The sequence below is a fragment of the Crocodylus porosus genome, unplaced genomic scaffold (genome assembly GCF_001723895.1).
Source record: "Crocodylus porosus isolate Cpor-Errol unplaced genomic scaffold, CroPor_comp1, whole genome shotgun sequence".
NCBI classification, from domain to species: Eukaryota; Metazoa; Chordata; order Crocodylia; family Crocodylidae; genus Crocodylus; species Crocodylus porosus.
Genome location: NW_017728906.1, coordinates 103,709,939 through 103,728,095, shown reverse-complemented (window position 1 = coordinate 103,728,095; position 18,157 = coordinate 103,709,939). Strand labels below are relative to the sequence as shown.

At 38.2% G+C, this 18,157-nt stretch overlaps 1 protein-coding gene across 3 annotated transcripts in view; it reads right to left on the bottom strand.

Annotated features, from left to right (window-relative positions):
• NALCN (sodium leak channel, non-selective) overlaps positions 1–16,997 on the bottom strand; it is a 451,383-nt gene extending 434,386 nt beyond the window's left edge. For 2 of the 3 annotated variants that reach the window (XM_019529699.1, XM_019529701.1), the window contains exons 1-3: positions 16,823–16,997; positions 12,628–12,774; positions 10,212–10,394 (exon numbers count right to left, since the gene is read on the bottom strand). In XM_019529699.1, the coding sequence (XP_019385244.1) occupies positions 10,212–10,394; positions 12,628–12,735 (291 nt within the window). In that variant the 5' untranslated portion in view covers positions 12,736–12,774; positions 16,823–16,997. Of the gene's footprint in view, positions 1–10,211; positions 10,395–12,627; positions 12,795–16,822 lie in introns of those variants that run through there. The other variant, XM_019529700.1, reaches the window with a different exon arrangement.
• Positions 16,998–18,157: the final 1,160 nt, after the last annotated feature.

The following is an 18,157-nucleotide window of genomic DNA, read 5'->3' as shown; positions in this document are numbered from 1 at the left end:
GAAGGCCAACCGTACCTTGTCATGCATCCACAGATGCATCTCGAGCAGGTCCAAAGAGGTGATCCTCCCCCTCCATGCCGCACTGGTCAGGCCGCAGTTGGAGTACTGCGTCCAGTTCTGGGCGCCGCACTTCTAGAGGGATGTGGACAGCATGGAGAGGGTCCAGAGGAGGGTCACTCGCATGATCAGGGGACAGCAGGGCAGGCCCTATGAGGAGAGGCTACAGGACCTGAACCTGTTCAATTCCATTCCTGGTATCTAGGAAATTTATTACAATTTCTGGAATTGTTTAGCCCAGTGGGCACCAGTCTGCATAGTGTGTCGCTAGGGACAGAATTCTTGCATATGTGTCCTTTGATTACTTTTGGAAAGAAGATAGGAGGTTGTAGGCATTTTTTTCATTCTCTTTAGCTGATGGTTTAAGAAGTTCCACTTTATTCTCCTAACAGTATTTTCCCCCTAACCTGCTTTGTAGAAATTCTCATTTAGAAGTAACAGTTTACAGTAATGCTGCATTACTGTGGGCTATAATACACTCAAATACATTGCAACGTGACCTTGTTCCTGTACACACTTTTGCACAAGTAAAACCTAATACATATGAGAAGTCTCATGAGAAAAATCCCTTCATGGTATGTTAGTTCTTTTGTGTATTAAATGTATTGATATACATATTTCAATATACTGATGAGACAACTTATTCAATGAATCATTTCTATAATAATGTAATATGGCCCAACTATATCATTCATTTTTGCTTATGTAAAACTCTTTGGTATAAGTGAGGCTTTATAGTCACTGTAATTCAGATTCAGTAATGAATTACATATAATGTAAGCCAAAATTATTGCATTTGGGCTATGTCAGTCAAGCATTATATACGTGTAATGCTCTATTCCCATTCATGTAAAGAAATAAGAATATGTTAAGACAAATAATGCATATTAAAACAACATATAACAAAGGAGTACTTGATAAACAAATATCTTTCATAGCTCCTCAGCAGAAGTCAATAGACAGGAAACCAGTGATATGAAGAGATGATAAATGGAGCAAAGGAACCTTTCCAAGCTTACAAATACTTTGTGCTTGTAATACACCTCTTCTGAATTCCACCTCGTATTATAGTTAGCATATGCATGCAAAGCATCACGGAATTTAAAGAATGACTGTTAGGAATGCAAGAGAGATGGTTTGTTAAATAGAATAAAAACAGATAAAAGGAAATATAGGATGTCTGAACACAATAAAAATATTTCTAAATTAAGATAATTGCTAGAAGTGCAACAGAGTATTTGTTTTAGTTGCACACTGATTGTTCAGATTATTCTCATTATCAAACTGTATATTTATCAATTAGGAGTAACAGATGACTTTTTACAGATAAGTTATCAACCTGTTTCTTAATAACACTATGGATTGGAGGTGACTTTCACAAATCCATTTGGAAAACTGTGGGTCACTTGCCTAAAGTTAGGTTGCTCAGCTGGCACAAAAAGAAGGGCTTCTGAAAGCACTTCTGCAGGCAAGAATTTTGGTTTGTGTAGAGAACAAGTGTGACTGATGTGAGATGGAACTGTGAGAGAAAGGTTTATCCAGCACACAGCTGGAATTAGTTGGACAGCCCAGGCCCATCCAGTAGCACTGGAGGATGTATGGTGAGACAGATGATAAAACAACAGAAGAAAGACCCCAGTCATCAAAGAGGATTGCCCAGAGCACATAAATATTGATGACTGCTGCAGAAGTCCCCATCCTCCAGGACAAAAATGTCTGCCAGAAGCTGCTTGAACTGTTTATCAGGTTAGAGATTAGAAAATAATCATCTGCATTTTAGGCACTGGGGATTTTCCCCCCCCCCCAGTGGCACAGTATTCCCATAGTGTTTTCTTTCTGCATAATGCTTTGACATGTGCTAAGGGATTGCTCTGCTTAGGTAAAACATTACTTTGTTAAGATCAGTGTCCATCCTTGGAATTGTTTCCTGCCACCTCAGAATTCAAGAATAATTCTGGACCCTGATACAGTAGAGTGGAGATCCAGCATCTCTGGATGGAGGTAGCCTAGGGAGGATAAAGTATGGCAATTGAACAGAGGTGTCAGTCCCTTTAAATGACTTGCATTAACAATACAAATGGTTTAGTGATCACAGAGATGAACTGTAGCCTAAGGAGAACAAAACACTGTGTCTTATGGTAAGAATGCCCACAGATCAAACAGGGAAAGATCCACAATATGGTTGCTGGACATCCATGTATTCTATCTGGAGTCCTCATTAACATTTGATGATCTACGGAAGAACGTGGATGGATATTGTTGGCTGTGGATTTAGGACCCAGATGTCTTGTTCCAGGGAGGGACCCACTCCTACCCTCAGACCAATCATAACCTATCCATTCGATAACAGGCAAATTTATTGATATACAGTGATAACAGAAAATAAATGATACAAACAATCAAGCAATTCTATATATCTACCAAATCCTAAGGCTGTCATCAGAGTCAAAGAACACCTGGCCAGGATGCAGTCTTCACTCTGAGGCTCTCTCTCAGGTGCCAGATGTCAGCAGCCTGGGCGTGGGATACTGAGATCCTCCCTCCCCCTGCAGTGGGGTGGATGAGATGGGCTGGTGGTGTGTCCTCTGCCTATGGTGGCTTTGGGACCCTCCCAGGGGACAGGGAGCCCTCTTGGGGAGGAGGAAGACCAGGTCAAGATGGAGAGAAGGGACCTGGGTAGAACCCTTTCTTACTCTCAGGTTCTTCTTTTGTATTCTCCTTCCCTCCTGATGACTCTTCATCCATGACTATAGCTGATTGGTCTCTCTGTTTGGCTGTCATACATCCATGTAGCTCATCATGTATACACATACTAATTTCTGGGTCTTCTCACCCAAAATCGGGACTCACCCCCCACCCCACACCACCCCCTGCTCTGGGGCCTTGTTAGCTGATGCCACCTTATCTCATGTTATGGAACAGTATGGTACATGCCCCCAGTTTCTCAGACTGTATATTCGTTGGTCTTGTGTTAGACAGCCTGTCTGTTTTGAAGGCTGTGTGAAACTATGTGCGTGTGACCCAAGCTTTTTAGAAATCAGTTAACCCCTGCTGCCTGAACCATTCTAATGCAAATACATATATCTATAAGCAAATTCCCAAAAAACAAACCTTTAAATATCATTTCTAAGCCAACAGATATGAACTCTATGATTTAATCAGAAAGGTAAATCTGTGGTCTCACTGCAGGAAACTGAAGCATCACCAGGATCAGATATTATACTGGGTAATAGCCTCTTAAACAGTTTTATCCTCAACATGAAAAATGTGTTTCTTGTTGTTTGTTTAATTTGGAACCCATCTATGAGAGGAGCTATCTACTTCAATTGCAGTTAACATAGAAAAAAAGCTGTTATCTTCCTCAAATATAAAGAACTGCTTGTTCTTAAAATACACGATAACCTGCTTTTATTAAACCTTAATTAATTCTTATCTTAAATTCTGAACTAAAGAAATGTGCACATTGTATTTTGATATTATGACAAGTCAAAGTCAAGAGACCTCTAAGTTTAATACTTACCTTCAGCCAAAGTAGAGACATATTTCACATTAAAAGCTCCTGCTTTTGAGGCAAAAAAAAAATTAGAAAACTCTGACAGGTCTTTTTTTGTATCCAATTTGGATGCCATAAATTAAGTATCTTCTGAGATTTTTTTCTGGCATATATTCATGCCTACCCAGATCTTGTTAGTTGAGTGCCGCCCTTGATGGGTAACTGACAAGGAGAAGCACTCAGACATAGAGCAGCCTGTTAATTTTCACCTTTTGGGCAGAGAATAAATGTTAACTGATCAAAGTCCTGTAGAGAAATATGTAACTCTGTTCTAGTAATTAAAGGGGGAAGGAGACCTCTTTTTATGTTTACATTTATACTGGATTCAATTTAGTGTAATAGAGGTTAAATTCTGAAAATAATTTTAGAATCGGAGTAGTAGGGCTAGAAGGGACCTCTAGAGGTCATCTAATCCAACCCCTGTCTGAGACGGGATCATCCCTATCCAAAACATCCTGTAGAAATCAATAATCTAAACTCTTCACAAAACAAGCATCAACTTTGCCACTAAGGTATTTACATGAATTGAATATACTAAATGGTGATACTCTGGCAATGCATCTGAAGAACTAAGTTTTATCTATAAGACATAAAACCTCCTGGGTAGGTTCCAAACAACTTCACAGCAGATGTCTCTTGCCCCATGACAATTTAAATGCATCTTTCCAATGCCCGCCTCTCTTTTCAGGAGTGAAGTCTCTAAATGCTTCCCCTGGCATAGCAACCCATGACATTACTGGCCATCTCCACACACAATCAGCCCTTCCTTGTTCCTGCTTCGGCTGTCCAGCCTCATAGTTCAACCTACTCCCATGCATTAGCACTGAAAGGCAGAAAGATGGGAAGCAGTTTTGGCTAAAGGCAATTCATAACAGAAATATTGGGCTACATACATCCCATCACCTAGTGCTCAGCTGTACACAAATAAAGTTCACTACATACTTCCACCTTCACAAAACTCCACTCTTAAAATCATATATGAAACGAAACAAATCTTCAAGAAAACTCACTCCCTACAAAATAGAAAGAGACGATACAGTGTGTGTGTGTTCACTTGAATAAATCTTTAAGAAAGCATAATCATGGTCATAGTATAAGGTGGGAGATGATAGATGAAAACCAGGGAAGAATCAGCATGAAGAAAGCAGATGTCCACAACTCGTGCTATTATCACCATGCAGTTATGTATTCTCTCTATACTCCATGGACCATATTATGACTATCAAAATAAATGCACAAAGATGGCTGATTTTTCCACATCCAGTATACCTGTGTAGCAGTCAATGAAAAAGCTCTTGCCTGTGTTCTTTGAATGTAAGGGAACTTTTACACTACAAGCAGCAACTAATGTCCTTGGAAGCATGACAAGAGATCCCACTCAGCCACTCGTGTAGCACACAGAGCTGAGGCCAGTTTATAGGGAAAGAACAGGAAGAAAAATATGCTATACTCTCAGAAACAGGGTTTGAGGCTCTCCTGTAAATGCTTGAGTAGCATCATCTGATGGAGAAAAAAAACTGACAAGAATATTGTATTTCTCTTCCAATTCAATTGCTAACCCATCTCTTTATTTGCTTACTCAACCCTAGCAAGTATTTAAATGAAAACACACAAGCACACACATACTACATCAATCTCAAGCATCAAAACGTGGGGTTTCTATCCATAAGTACAGAAGCAGAGAATAAGAAGCAAGTACCATGAAGTAGTGGTTAAATATTAAGGTCACCTATAAAATTCACTCTGGGGTGGGAGTGAGGTTTAGTTAAAGCACCTTGTCTGCCATTTTGACATGCAAGGATACTAAATACATGACACACTGAAGCACACTGAAGCATTCCAATTAGAACCCTCCAGCAGACTCGATTAATCTGACATGTTCTAATCAGAATGTGTAAAGGTACCTTAAGATTGGGAATGTAAGTGCTGGAAGGACCTCTGTCTATAATGATTTAATACAGATGTCAAGTTCTTTTCTACTATGCTGAAGGACATCAGGTTCATCTCCTATTTCACATACATCAGAACCTCTTTTTTTTCCAAATGTATTACATTTAGCAAAAATTGTCAACATAGAACCATTCAGAGATTGAAAATTGTTAATTGTTCACTCAAGTACTTCATTTTACAGCTTCTAAAATGCTAAGTATTTTTAACCCATGCCCATAACAGAATTTAGTAGACATCTGTTAACACACTTCATGGATTTTTCTTACAAAACATACTGATGTGGTTAAGTCACACAATCCACAAATTCATAAGCAACTCAGAGAACAAAATGTGCAATGTGTAAAAATCATTAAATTGAATGATTTATGTATAAGGTACCAGGAAATATTTAAGTATGGAAACTTCAATATCCATGAAATACAGAGAACTTATATAAATAAGCTTTGTGAAAATAACCTCCCTTAACCATATTAAATGTGAATATAAAGCCTTTTTAATATATTTGATTTTTCATTACCAAAATCCATATTGTTGGCTTATTATTAAGAAAACCTTTTGCTAGATCTAACAGTGCATACAAAACTCAGACTAATAAGCCATCACAGTTCCCCTTATTACCTGGATAATCCATCTGATGAAGTAATTAATCAGTAGCTAATTTAAATTCATTCATTAAAAATGTTCCATTAAAAAATAGGTACAAACATAAAATTATCTTACAGTTAATAAACTGATATAGTCTTCCTTAACTGATCTAATAAAAAAAGAAAAAAAGATTTCTCAATCTGCTTCATAGCTGATATTTTTTAGATCAGTGGGAGCCATCCTTTTGGCAGGCATGCCACAAATTAACCTCACACCCTCCCCTAGTGTCACTCTGATCCCCTTCCTCTTCCTGAGGGGTTGCTGTGCTTTTTGCCCCCAGACCTGTCCCCACTGCCTGATTTACTGTTTTGTTTTCTGCCCTATCTGCCACTGTGATGCCCATCCCCTCCCAGATCTGCCACATGCCATACACAAAGGCTGCCTGTGCCACTTGTACCCATGTGACAGGTTGACCACCCTTATTGTAAACTATAGGTAATGAAAGGATTAAATAGTAAAATAAGCTATCATTGTTCAATTTAAAAACTCTATCCACTGAAAGTATTTAATGTACCAATATTTTACAACATAAGAATATGCTGAGGAACAAAACCAAATTGGCTGAATTCTGCTATGTATTACATACACTTCATGTACCATCCCACAAAATATCACTAGTCCTGTTGGTATTTGTATATAAATTTTGAGCAAGTCTAGACAAAAAATACAAAGTAAACTATTCTAGTATTTTGTGTTTTCAAAACAACATTCCTACAACAAGATCTGAGAGAGTGGAAAATGTGCCTGGGATTGTGTTAAACATGTTTTCATCTGGAATACAGTCAATAATAAAGTAAAATAAGAACATCCTCCCATATACTTATTTGTGTTTTTTCTCCACACTGCTTCTTGAGAATCAAACATGTTTCCTACATTAGTCCACAAAGCTATGTCTATACTCATTCAAATCGCCCCTGAAAGGTCATTTCTACCATAATAGCTACTAGAAAGCAGTCAGTTTATGAGAACAAAGATGTGGAATATCTATAATACATTTACGTTTTGCCATGACAAAAATAAATACTGACTAAAGTATAGTTTGTATTATCACATCTAACTTCCTTAGTATCTATATTTCATAACCCTTTCTTAAACATGTGCCATGGACTATTAATGTGTTAGACTGTGACCTCTTTAGAGAAGTTACTGTGCTGGCCATTATGTTTTGAAGCTCTTACCATATGATGCATCTCTCAGAAAAAATAATATATAATTCAACTAACATTTTTCATCATAATCTATCAACTAAAGACCAGGTCAAGTCACACAAGAAAAATAGATTTTTCACTGATTATTATTCCAAGAATCACTTAATGAAGTATTCAAAGTACTCAAATACAATGTTTTCACTATGATTTAATGTTAAAACATACTGCAATTTTTTTTTCTGAAAGACGCCATATAAAACATTGATCCAAACTTTTCCAATATGACAAGCTTTTAGTTATAAAAGTAGCACCATTGAACACAATCAGGTTATTCATTCAATCAAAAACTACTGGCATGAGTAAAAGCTGAACACTTAGTCTGTACAGTTGTAGGTAAAACCTCAGGAAATAGCATAAGACTAAGCGTAGCCCTTTTGCAGTTAAATAATCACTTGTGTGTGCAAGAGATTCAAGCTTGATCTACTTTTACAGAAAAATAATGATCAAATGCAATAGAGGCAGCCCCATACACTTCTTCAATATAAAAGAACAGGGGTTGTCAACCTGGGGTACGCATACCCCATAGGTACTTGAGAAGACCCTAGGGAGTACGCACAGGCAAGGACGGAGCACTGCCATGCATAATCCCGTGTTGCTGTGCATGTGCCACAGGTTGGGGAAGCTTGCATGCAGTGGCTGCTGCCCCGCTGTGTCCATCCACACATCACCCCCGCACCCCCCCACCCAAATCATTTGGGGGCCAGGGGTACGCTGTCCCACATTTGGCTGCTGGAGGAGTACAATGATCCAAAAAGGTTGAAAACACCAGTAATAGAACAAATCTTATCAGATTCAATGAAAATCAGTTCATCACAGCCATAAAAGCAAGATTACAAGATTCTGTGTGTATGTCTGGAAACTGCTGTGATACATTACTCATGGTCCTTAAATGCCCACAGTGAGTGAAGTTTGACAATCCTCACACACAGCTCAAGAAATTTAACTTAAATTATTACCTCACACCACAACTTCCTTCATGCCAGAAACAGCGAGTTGTGACTCTTCATACCTCTTGTGTGTAAATTTTGACCACTTATTCCTTACCTCAGTTCATACCATTTCAGTTTACCACTTCAGGTCACACATGGGCAGTGCAAAATGCATTCAGCAATAAACAGAGGAGTTGATGGCTCCCTGTCTTTTTGCTCACATCCTGTTACTGTACACTGATAGAGCACATCTATACATGAAATTGTTTTGATGCAATAAACTCTGGCATGAACTGCGCTGACGCTTATTTCTCCCAGGAGCATTATTTACATGAGTCCAGGACTGCAGCACACAGAGCCGGGACAGCACAGCCACAGCTGGCAGATTATCTGGAGGGTCAGCCTGCCAGACCAGAACTGCTCCTACCAAGCTCAATGGGCTGCAGAGGGGCTGGCTGGGACATGAGGGTGCTACAGTCAGGGCCATCCCCAGGGGTGGGGAGGGAGGTGTAAATAGAGGTGACTGCTTTGCGGCGCAGCAGCAGCGGGGAGCTTGGCAGAGCAGTGACTCCATGTCCAGCTACTCGCTACGTGCCCACCACGCCACCAACGCCACTTCATTGGGTCCGGGGCATGTGGAATTGGATTGGGGGTAGGGCCTCGCATGGGCTGATTTGCCCCAGGCCCCACAACCTGCGAGTCAATTATGGCTACAGTGCAGAGCTGCCTGCTGGCTAGCACCACACTGTAGCAACCTCATGCCCCAGCCAGCACTAATGACACATGCACTGCAGCAGAGTAAATAATTCCACCATAAAATAGCACTTGTGTTGGGCAATAATATCGTACAGTGGAGTTCTTTACTCTGGCCTAATAGCACCACTTGTGTGGATGGTGATACTGCAGAGCTAAGTAGCCTACTCCATAGTAAGCATCTCATGTAGATGAACCCACAGAAAAGCCATATGTAGTCTATACAATGCAGAAGGACGTACACAGACTCTCCACCATCAGGCAGCTATCTGGATGTTGATACTAAAATTGATAATATTTATTACCAATACAAAATATATAACATATATAACATAACAAAATGGTGCAGAGATAATCATGTGCTAAAGCACAATGTAAAGTTAGAATACAATGCATAACTAGTCTCCACAGTCACTAGACTATTAGACAGAGGAAGGGAGGAAATTAAAATCCTGATAATCTAGTCTGTATAATACTGATATACTAACACTATTATTTTATTTAGAAATGATGAGAGAGTACAATAAAATAATGATGCCTTCTCTGCTCTATTTTCCACAGATTTGCCTGTATTTAAACTAAATTTGTATGTTTAATCTGACAGGTAGAATAAAATCAGTGAAACAATGCTAAAAAGGGATAAACTCTTTATAAATTTAAAGAAAAGGCTGCAGATTATATTTTCCAGTATCATAAATAATCATCCCAACAGACAGAATCAGATTAAGTCAGTATCAAAAGCAAAGACATCCAAGTTTAGATGAGTATATTCTATGAAATAAAAAAGGAAGCACAGCAAATCCCTGATTTAGCTTACACAAAAAATGGAATATTAATGAAATGTTTAATCTTACTTTAATCAAACAACTTCCTAATTAAGATACCTAGTCTTAATAGGGTGAAAATAAAAAAAGATCTATCTTTAACTCATAATGTTTGCATAAAACTCTTACTGGTATCCCTGTAGTCCAGAATAACAATTTCTGTATCATGTTATGCCATGCAGTGAAACACATTCACAGAAAAATAACTGAACAGATATTTTAAAATTGTAAACACATCATTAGAAAACATTCAAATACATTTTCATGACAGAAAACATTTTGAAATGCTCACCTTGACTATTCCACGGATGTGCATTTTTGCTATCATCTCTGCAGTATAGAGAAACATCAACAGTGTATCTAGAGCAAATGTCACATATTGAAGAGGAGGATAATGCTCGAAGGTCTTTGGGGTGTTCATACAAACAGAAATGACGCTGATGATGGCACAGATACGTAATAAAGAGTGAACCCACTGAAAAAAAACAAGGGTTACAATATGGTTTTGATCATCTAAAATAGCACAACTATTTGAAGCCTACAGGTCCTAGTGGCAGTATTTTATGTAAACAAGGTTATTTTTAAAATGGCATCCATATTTGTATGGTCACTGTCCAGAGATAGATATTCTGATTCTATTTTAAAAATAAAATAGAAAACATAAGGAAATCACTTGGAAGGTCATGTAATCTAATAGACTAAAGATCTAGTACAGGACTAGGAGCTGGAAAATTCTAATTTCTAACTTCACACCTGTTACATTGTAGCCTTGAACAAGCTGTCATATTGAAAATACAAAATTCGAATAAAATGTAATGACACTATCTGCATTAAAGTGTTTTATATTTTTGTGGTGAAAATAAAAGAAGCTACTCTTATAGGACTGTTGGTAGTATTACATAAAAGTATTTAAAAAACTGATTTGTAAATTCATTTCTTATTAAGTCATGGTATGACCCCAGAAGTAATTTAAAGAGTTGGAAATCTTTCAGCATTTACATCTGCTTATAAAAAGAATGCTAACAGAAAAGGAAGCTTGCCCATACTGGCTTACCTCAATTTCATTCCAAACAAGCATCTATCTCTACGGTACAAGGAAAGTTTATTTTCTGTAACTGTTTAGATTTTTGCCTCTGCTCATTTTTCTAACAAGGGTGACAAACTGTGCTGTGTATGGGAGTGGATTTAGGATGCAGTAAAAACTGGTATATAATTGGATGTAACGGGTACGTTTTCAGGTATTTAAAATACTACTGAAAATATCTGGAAGCCAGATATATATAATGGTTTAGAACTTAAAGGGTTAAGTGTGTCAATAAAGAACAACAGAATCATGTACTCAGAAACTAGATGCTTACATCCCTTCTTCAAGATAAAGATTAATTTTTACATCCAGCCAATTCCTCACATATCACTGGCACTGAAAAACAGATGTAGAGACAAAATTTATAATTGTGGTCAATTGGACATAAAATAAGTGGTGGGTCTGTAGTAATTTCCCTAATGACTACAATATTTACAATGACTTTCTTTCATTAATGAACTGGCCTGAGTCTGGTTTTATGAAAGAGTCTGTATTTTGCTAATAGCATCCTGGGTCTTTTTAGTCACCAGAGAATCTTAGCTTTAACAAAGCATTATGCATCATAAGACATGGTAGATGACCAAAAAAGGATATTCACCATATTGTCATGTAAATATCTCAATATCATACACACTAAGCATATCTTATCCTCTACAATACGACCACATAGTCAATATCTCAAGAAGAAAAATATTTCCATTCACTGTGTATTGAAATTGTGCATTAGTAATGTATTATATTTTATGTTTCTGTGATGACTCCTTGAGTTTGTTCCAAGAGTTAGTGATGGCATTCTATTTAAAAGTAGTTAGTACGAGTAGTTAATGCATAAATGTTTTCTTGTGAATGGATACAGACACTGAAACAAAGCTGAATGGCTCTTATATCCCCATGCCAACACAGATGACAGTTTAAGGAATGCCACATATACATTAATTTCAGGTATTTTTTTTCTGCTTGTACAGATGAGCATTTCTCCTATATTTTGAGAGAAGCATAAAACAGATTCTCAGCAAAAATAAGAGCACTTCAAAACTTGGAGAAATCCTGAGAACTCCCTGGGTTAGTATCATTTTAATGTTAAGAATAAAATTATTTCATCAGTTTGGAGTTACTTATTCTTTGGGCAAATACACTGGAAGACGTTGTGATGTGGATTAAAAGGAACAAACTAATTACCAGTTTTACAGCAACAGAGAACTAGGAGCTTCAAGAAATCTGCACCTTCCAAATACTAGCCACCCATTTCAAGAATCTAAGCCTCACTCTCAAGATTTTCTCTCTGACATCATTTTGTCAATCAGATTTGAAATTTATATTAAGCAATGTTAGCAACCCATGCTCACGGAAAGACTATGGAAAAAAAGATCTTTTAACAAATTTGTTGCAGTATATTAATTGATTATACTTTTTACTTCCCAAAAATTGACTGGGGGGAAAATGAAATAAAATATTTTCAAATATGTACTCACTGATTGGCAACTTCTGCCAGCCCACTACTTGCTGACCTCTATTTATTCAGAATCATTCTTAAGTTTCCTAAGTTCCTAAGTTTTTACAGGAAGAATATGTTTTAATAGTAATGTTTAAATTATGATAGATAATTCTTGAAAGAGAAACATACTGGTTTGTTAATCCACAAGATATCTGCGTTGTCAGACAAAGATTCATCAGGGCCAAAGTCTGTAACTGGCTGGGCTTCTACCCTCGAGCTTTGTTTCCGTTTGAGCATCCTGGAGTTAACTTTGATGAACTACAACGGTGAAACCCCCTTGGAAAAAGAAAAAGGGGCATCAATTTATTAAACAAAACATAAAACATGTTTAAAAGACTTTCAGAAAAACTTTGTAAACATATAACAAATATCATTATACCAGGTCTCTCTTGTATCCATTGATTAACAGATTGTCTCCTTTATTAAGAGGCTGTCTGTGGAAAACACCAAAAGTGAATCATATCGAATTAAAAAAAGCTTACAAACAAGTATGTGTCTAAAATATTTATAAAAATCTAGCAAAAGAGATAAACTATTATCAATTGTGCCCCTGTAATGCAAAGGAGAATACTGTCCCATGGATAAACTTAAGTAAAGCTTGTCTGTGTGCACTTGACAGGGCATCAATTAATGTAATGACATCATTCTTATTGACTTTGTCAGAGTAGGCCCATTCAGAACCCCCCCACTCAGGGGAGCAGAGACATATACACATTTCAAAAACTCAGGGGATATGAAATACCTCAGATGAGTTGGGGCCGAGATGGAATTCCCACAAGCCTTCTTCAGCCCCAGCCCTCCAGCCTGACAAATACATATAATGGCCACAGACCTGGATAAGTACAGGAGATGAAGAAGTTCCACTATCCCGATGGATGGCATAGCTTGTACAATGGGCATTAAGGGGAGGAACTGTCTTCCTGGGACAGAACCCCACCCTGCATGCATAGGCTCATACCTTTGCTTCACTAGCAAGAGCCAAATATTATATAAGTCTCTATGCATTCCTTCACAGGATCCCACTTCTCAGTGGGCAAGTCTACAATGTGTCCCTACAGTGCCCACTCACATAAGCCATGCCTGAAAATATGGAGTGGCTTCAACCACCAGGGACAGCCACTGGAGATGTTCTCAAGACCTGTGCTCCAGCATACTTCCATGGAGCCATGGAGACATGCAGATGGCTTTCAGGTTTGATGAGAGTGAGAGCAACTGAGGGAGGAGTGCTGTCAAGCAGACCTCACTAGGAGGTAGGTGCCATGGACTTGGCATAGACATACCCTATCACATCAAGCACATGCTGCTTGTCTTAATCTTCAAACACCTATAAAGCCTATACTGACATGACCTGTCAGCAGTCATTCAATATCAAGCAGTCCACCAATCACTCTCCATAACCCACTTTTAAGATTTTCAAATGAGCATGTCCATGCTTTACCCTATGCTGTCCTGTCTCCCTGCCAACTTCCACAAAGCTCTTTCTGTCTTCCTTCATATCTCTGTTCATTTGTTTTCTTCCTTCTGGTCCTTACCTCGTATTTTGATACTGTTTCCTTTACCTCCTTTCTGCTCCTGCCTTTTCCTACTGACCCACTTTCTAATTTTCTCACTTACTAAATGTAACATAAACCAAAACACAATAGAGAATCCTCAAAGCCTCACGGTTGTCATGACAGGTTTTGATGTCATGAGACTTCACACCAATCTGGTGCTGACAGCATGCAAGACAGAGAAAAAATTAACTGAAAGGGGAGCACTGTCAGTAGGAAACTTCTGCAAATCCTAAGAACTCTGCAGAAGAAAAAAAATCCACATTTCAAAATATGCTTACCTACTCAGTTCTTTGATAATATCACTTTAAAATAAAAAACAGTAATTATCATGTTAATACTGTTGACCCATTCCAGTCATAATTGAGTTACTGTCTTTGACCAACAATAAAGAAAATAAATTACAATACATTAGCAGAGTAAAGTCCATAAAGTTATTATGGGAAATATATTCAGGAACTGTGCATTGACTGGTGAACTACTACTGATGTTATTTTAGAAATATTACTGTTAAATAACAAGTTGTGTGTGGTTTGGTGCAGAATATGAATTAAAGTTCTAGTTTGTCAGTTGGTTATCATGCATATTTCTGTATTGCCCTTCTTTCAGCAGTACTTCTTTATATGTTTATTGAGTATGAAGATAAGCACACTGCTAATAATGAGATTCTTATCCATCTGCTTGTCCACTACAGCATGCATTCTTTCTAGACTAACCAGAACATATACACGATCACGAATTGTAGATGCCAACAATGGTTTGGATTCATCAAGCTCATCAAGTAGCAACCAAATACCATAGGTAAACAGATCAGTCAAATTGCTTAAACAGAATCATAGAAAATTAGAGTCAGAAGGGACCTCAGGAGGTCATCTAGTTCAAACCCCAGCTCAAAACAGGACCATCACCAACCACATAATTCTAGCCAAGGCTTTGTCTAGCCTGGCCTTAAAAACCTCCAGGGATGGAAATTGCACAATACCTCTGGGTAAATCTGCTCTAGTGCTCAACTATCCTCCTAGCAAAAAAGTTTTTCCTAATATCTAACCTAAACTTTCATGGGTGCTACTTGAGACAGCCACCACTAAGAACAGTCTAGCTTCATCTTCTTTGGAATCACCCTTCAGGCTATTAAATACTTCCTCAGTCTTCTCTTGTCCAAACTAAATAAGCCTAGTTCCCTCAGCATATCCTTATAAGTCACGTGTCCCCAGAACCCTAACCATTTTCACTGCCCCCCACTCGACTCGCTCCAATTTGTCCACATCTTTTCTACAGCAGGGGCCCAAACTGGACACAGTACTCCAGATATGGCCTCCTACTAATGGAGCCCAGTATGCCAATAGCCTTCTTCACAACAAGGGCACACTGTTGGCTCATATCCAGCTTGTTGTCCACTGTAATCCCCAGGTCCTTTTCTGCAGAGCTACTGCTTAGCCATTCAGTCTCCAGCTTGCATCAGTGCATGGCTTTGTATGTTTCCTTACTGAACCTCATGAAAAATCCTTTAGCTCCAGTCCCCCAATCTCTTGAGGTCTCTCTGAATTCTAGCTTTCCAACATATCCACTACTTTCCATAGTTTGGTGTCATCTGCAAGCTTATTAAAGGTACACTCCATCCCATCTTCCTGGTTGTTGATGAAGAACAAAACTGGCCCCAAGACCAACACCTGGGGAACTCCATTAGATACTGTCTGTCAACTAGACAATAAGCCCTACGATCCAACTGGTTTTCTATCCTCCTTAAAGTTCATTCTTGCTTCCTCTTACTTCTAAACTAAGGCAAATGAATAAGCAAAGCAGAGAGTAGAAAGAAAAGAACTACATATAAAATAGAAGGATAAATTTGCTTATTTTACAGATGTGAAATGAACAGGATATCTTTTTTTATGAAAGGCAAGTGAGCTAAGATCACAAAGTTAAGACAACTCTAAAATAAGTTTTAGAATGAGTTAATGAGATTTTTTGCAACCCCCTTAGTCTATGTACTTCTGTTTTCTTGTTGGTTTTTAAACAAGGAAAAAATGGAGCAAATGTCAGACTCTGCTGAATGTAAAGAAATTATACCAAGTGTAAGCCCTGAACACAATCTTTCTGAAATTCTGATTCCACTTCTAACCATGTCCTTTCCTTATTCACAAATTGAAATGAACACAGAATATTTCTAACTCTGAAGCTTTTTAAAAAAAATGGGGTATACCTACAACCTGAATAAAAAACTGGCATTGATAAGGAGAACATAGCTGTTTCTGGCTGCGCTCATTTCATATTTCTTTTGGTTCTGTTGGGGGGGGGGGTTTCTGTAGAACAATATTAGCCATAAAAATGCATAGTACTTGTATAGGTTGCTGCTTTCCTGTGTACCAATGTGTTGTTTTAGCTTTTGATTTTAAATATCTCCTTTTGTTTTATTTTTAGATGCAAATACATGCCAAAGGAAAAAACAAGAGAGCAAGTTAATAAAAATGTTCAGGCAAGAAGCCCACTGGATGCATTAGGTCAGTCTGTTTTCTTTTTCTATGAGAGCCAGCAGGTATGCTCAATCAAAGAAAATTAAAATCACAGCAAGACAATTCCAAAACCACATCTGAGCAGAACTTCAGGAAAATAGGCTGATCTACCACCATTAAAACAGATCTGCAGTATCCACTGAAATGAAGCAGAGTTACACTGGCATAATAACTGGTGTAACAAAGAAGCCAGTTAGACCCCAAGTGCCCAAAGAGGAAAATGGAAAAAAGGCACAATTCCAGTTTGTGCCATCTGCTACTGACCTTAAGACTTCTTGTCTGATGGAAGTCTTCACTATCCAAAAACAGAGAAGAATAAATGAAAAGCAAGTGATTGATCCAATGTAAGGTACAGTCTGGGAAACCCATGCTTTGTCTCCTACACCCTAGGGTCTGTTGTTAGTTTGCAGTAAATAAGATTATTGCATTACAGCAATTTTTGCAACAAAACATACACAAGCTCCTAGGGAATACGCTAATAAAGAATGAAGTCATGAATGATTATTGGTAACTAGAAGGATTTCTTTTTTTTACTTAACTTGGTGTGATTTGCATTGAAAGAGAAACATCAGGCAAAACACTCCATAAAATTATAGTAGTTTATAAATCCTGAAATTTTATTTTAAAAAACTGTCATAAGAAAAATTAATAATTCCCCCATAGGAGGAAAGTGAAGACAATACCCAAAAGATGGCACTTCACTTTCCACTGGGATTAATACCAGTAGTTTTAAAGATTACTGACACTAGTTCCCTGTACTCTGTTAACCCTGTAAAGAGGAACAAAAGACTCAAGTTACCAGTGGGAGGAACACGCCATGGGTGGATGAGGGTATGAGCTCACAACTAGGCTCAAATGGAAAACGTTTTCTTTAGATGCCTTTATGGAAACTGTTTTTCCATCCAAAACAAAATATTAAACAAAAACAGTCTCTTCTTTCCTCCTTTCTTTTTCAACATAATCAGTAAAATGAGAGAGGTCATTAGCCATATTAGTCTGAAGTCAGGCAGAAGGCATGGTAGAGGTGTCCCTTAGAGACCAACTATCAGAGATGCATAATCTTGTCATCAGAGCCGACTCAAGCAGGGTACAGGGCCTGGGGCAAACCAGCTCGTATGGGGCCCTACCCCCACACACCCTGGATGTGAAGCAGCTGCCACCGGCAGGGGGCAGTAGCAAGTTACCGGATGCAAAGCAGCTACTCACCCAGCTCTGTGGACCCCAGGGCAGTCACCCTTATTCGTCCCCCCCTCCCAGGGACGGGCCTGTCTGTCATGATGCTCAAAGCATTTGATGAACTGAGATGGGCCCTTATGAATCTCTGATTTAATTAACATAAAAGGTATAGCTCAACTCTGCCTTTAATCAGTAAACTGCAGTTTTTAAATGCAATCAGTTGTTTAGTTTTTATTCTGAAGTCATTCAAGGTTCCTTCTCCTAACAAGAAATGTTTTTTTTCTTTTCCATTTCCTTTTTCTACATAAGGGAAATAGTCCAAAGGAAAGCTCATAAAACCTACCACAATTAGATTACCATTTGGTCACCAGTTATACAAAACAGTTGGGCAAGCACAGAGCCTGGCAGCAAATGCTAGGACTT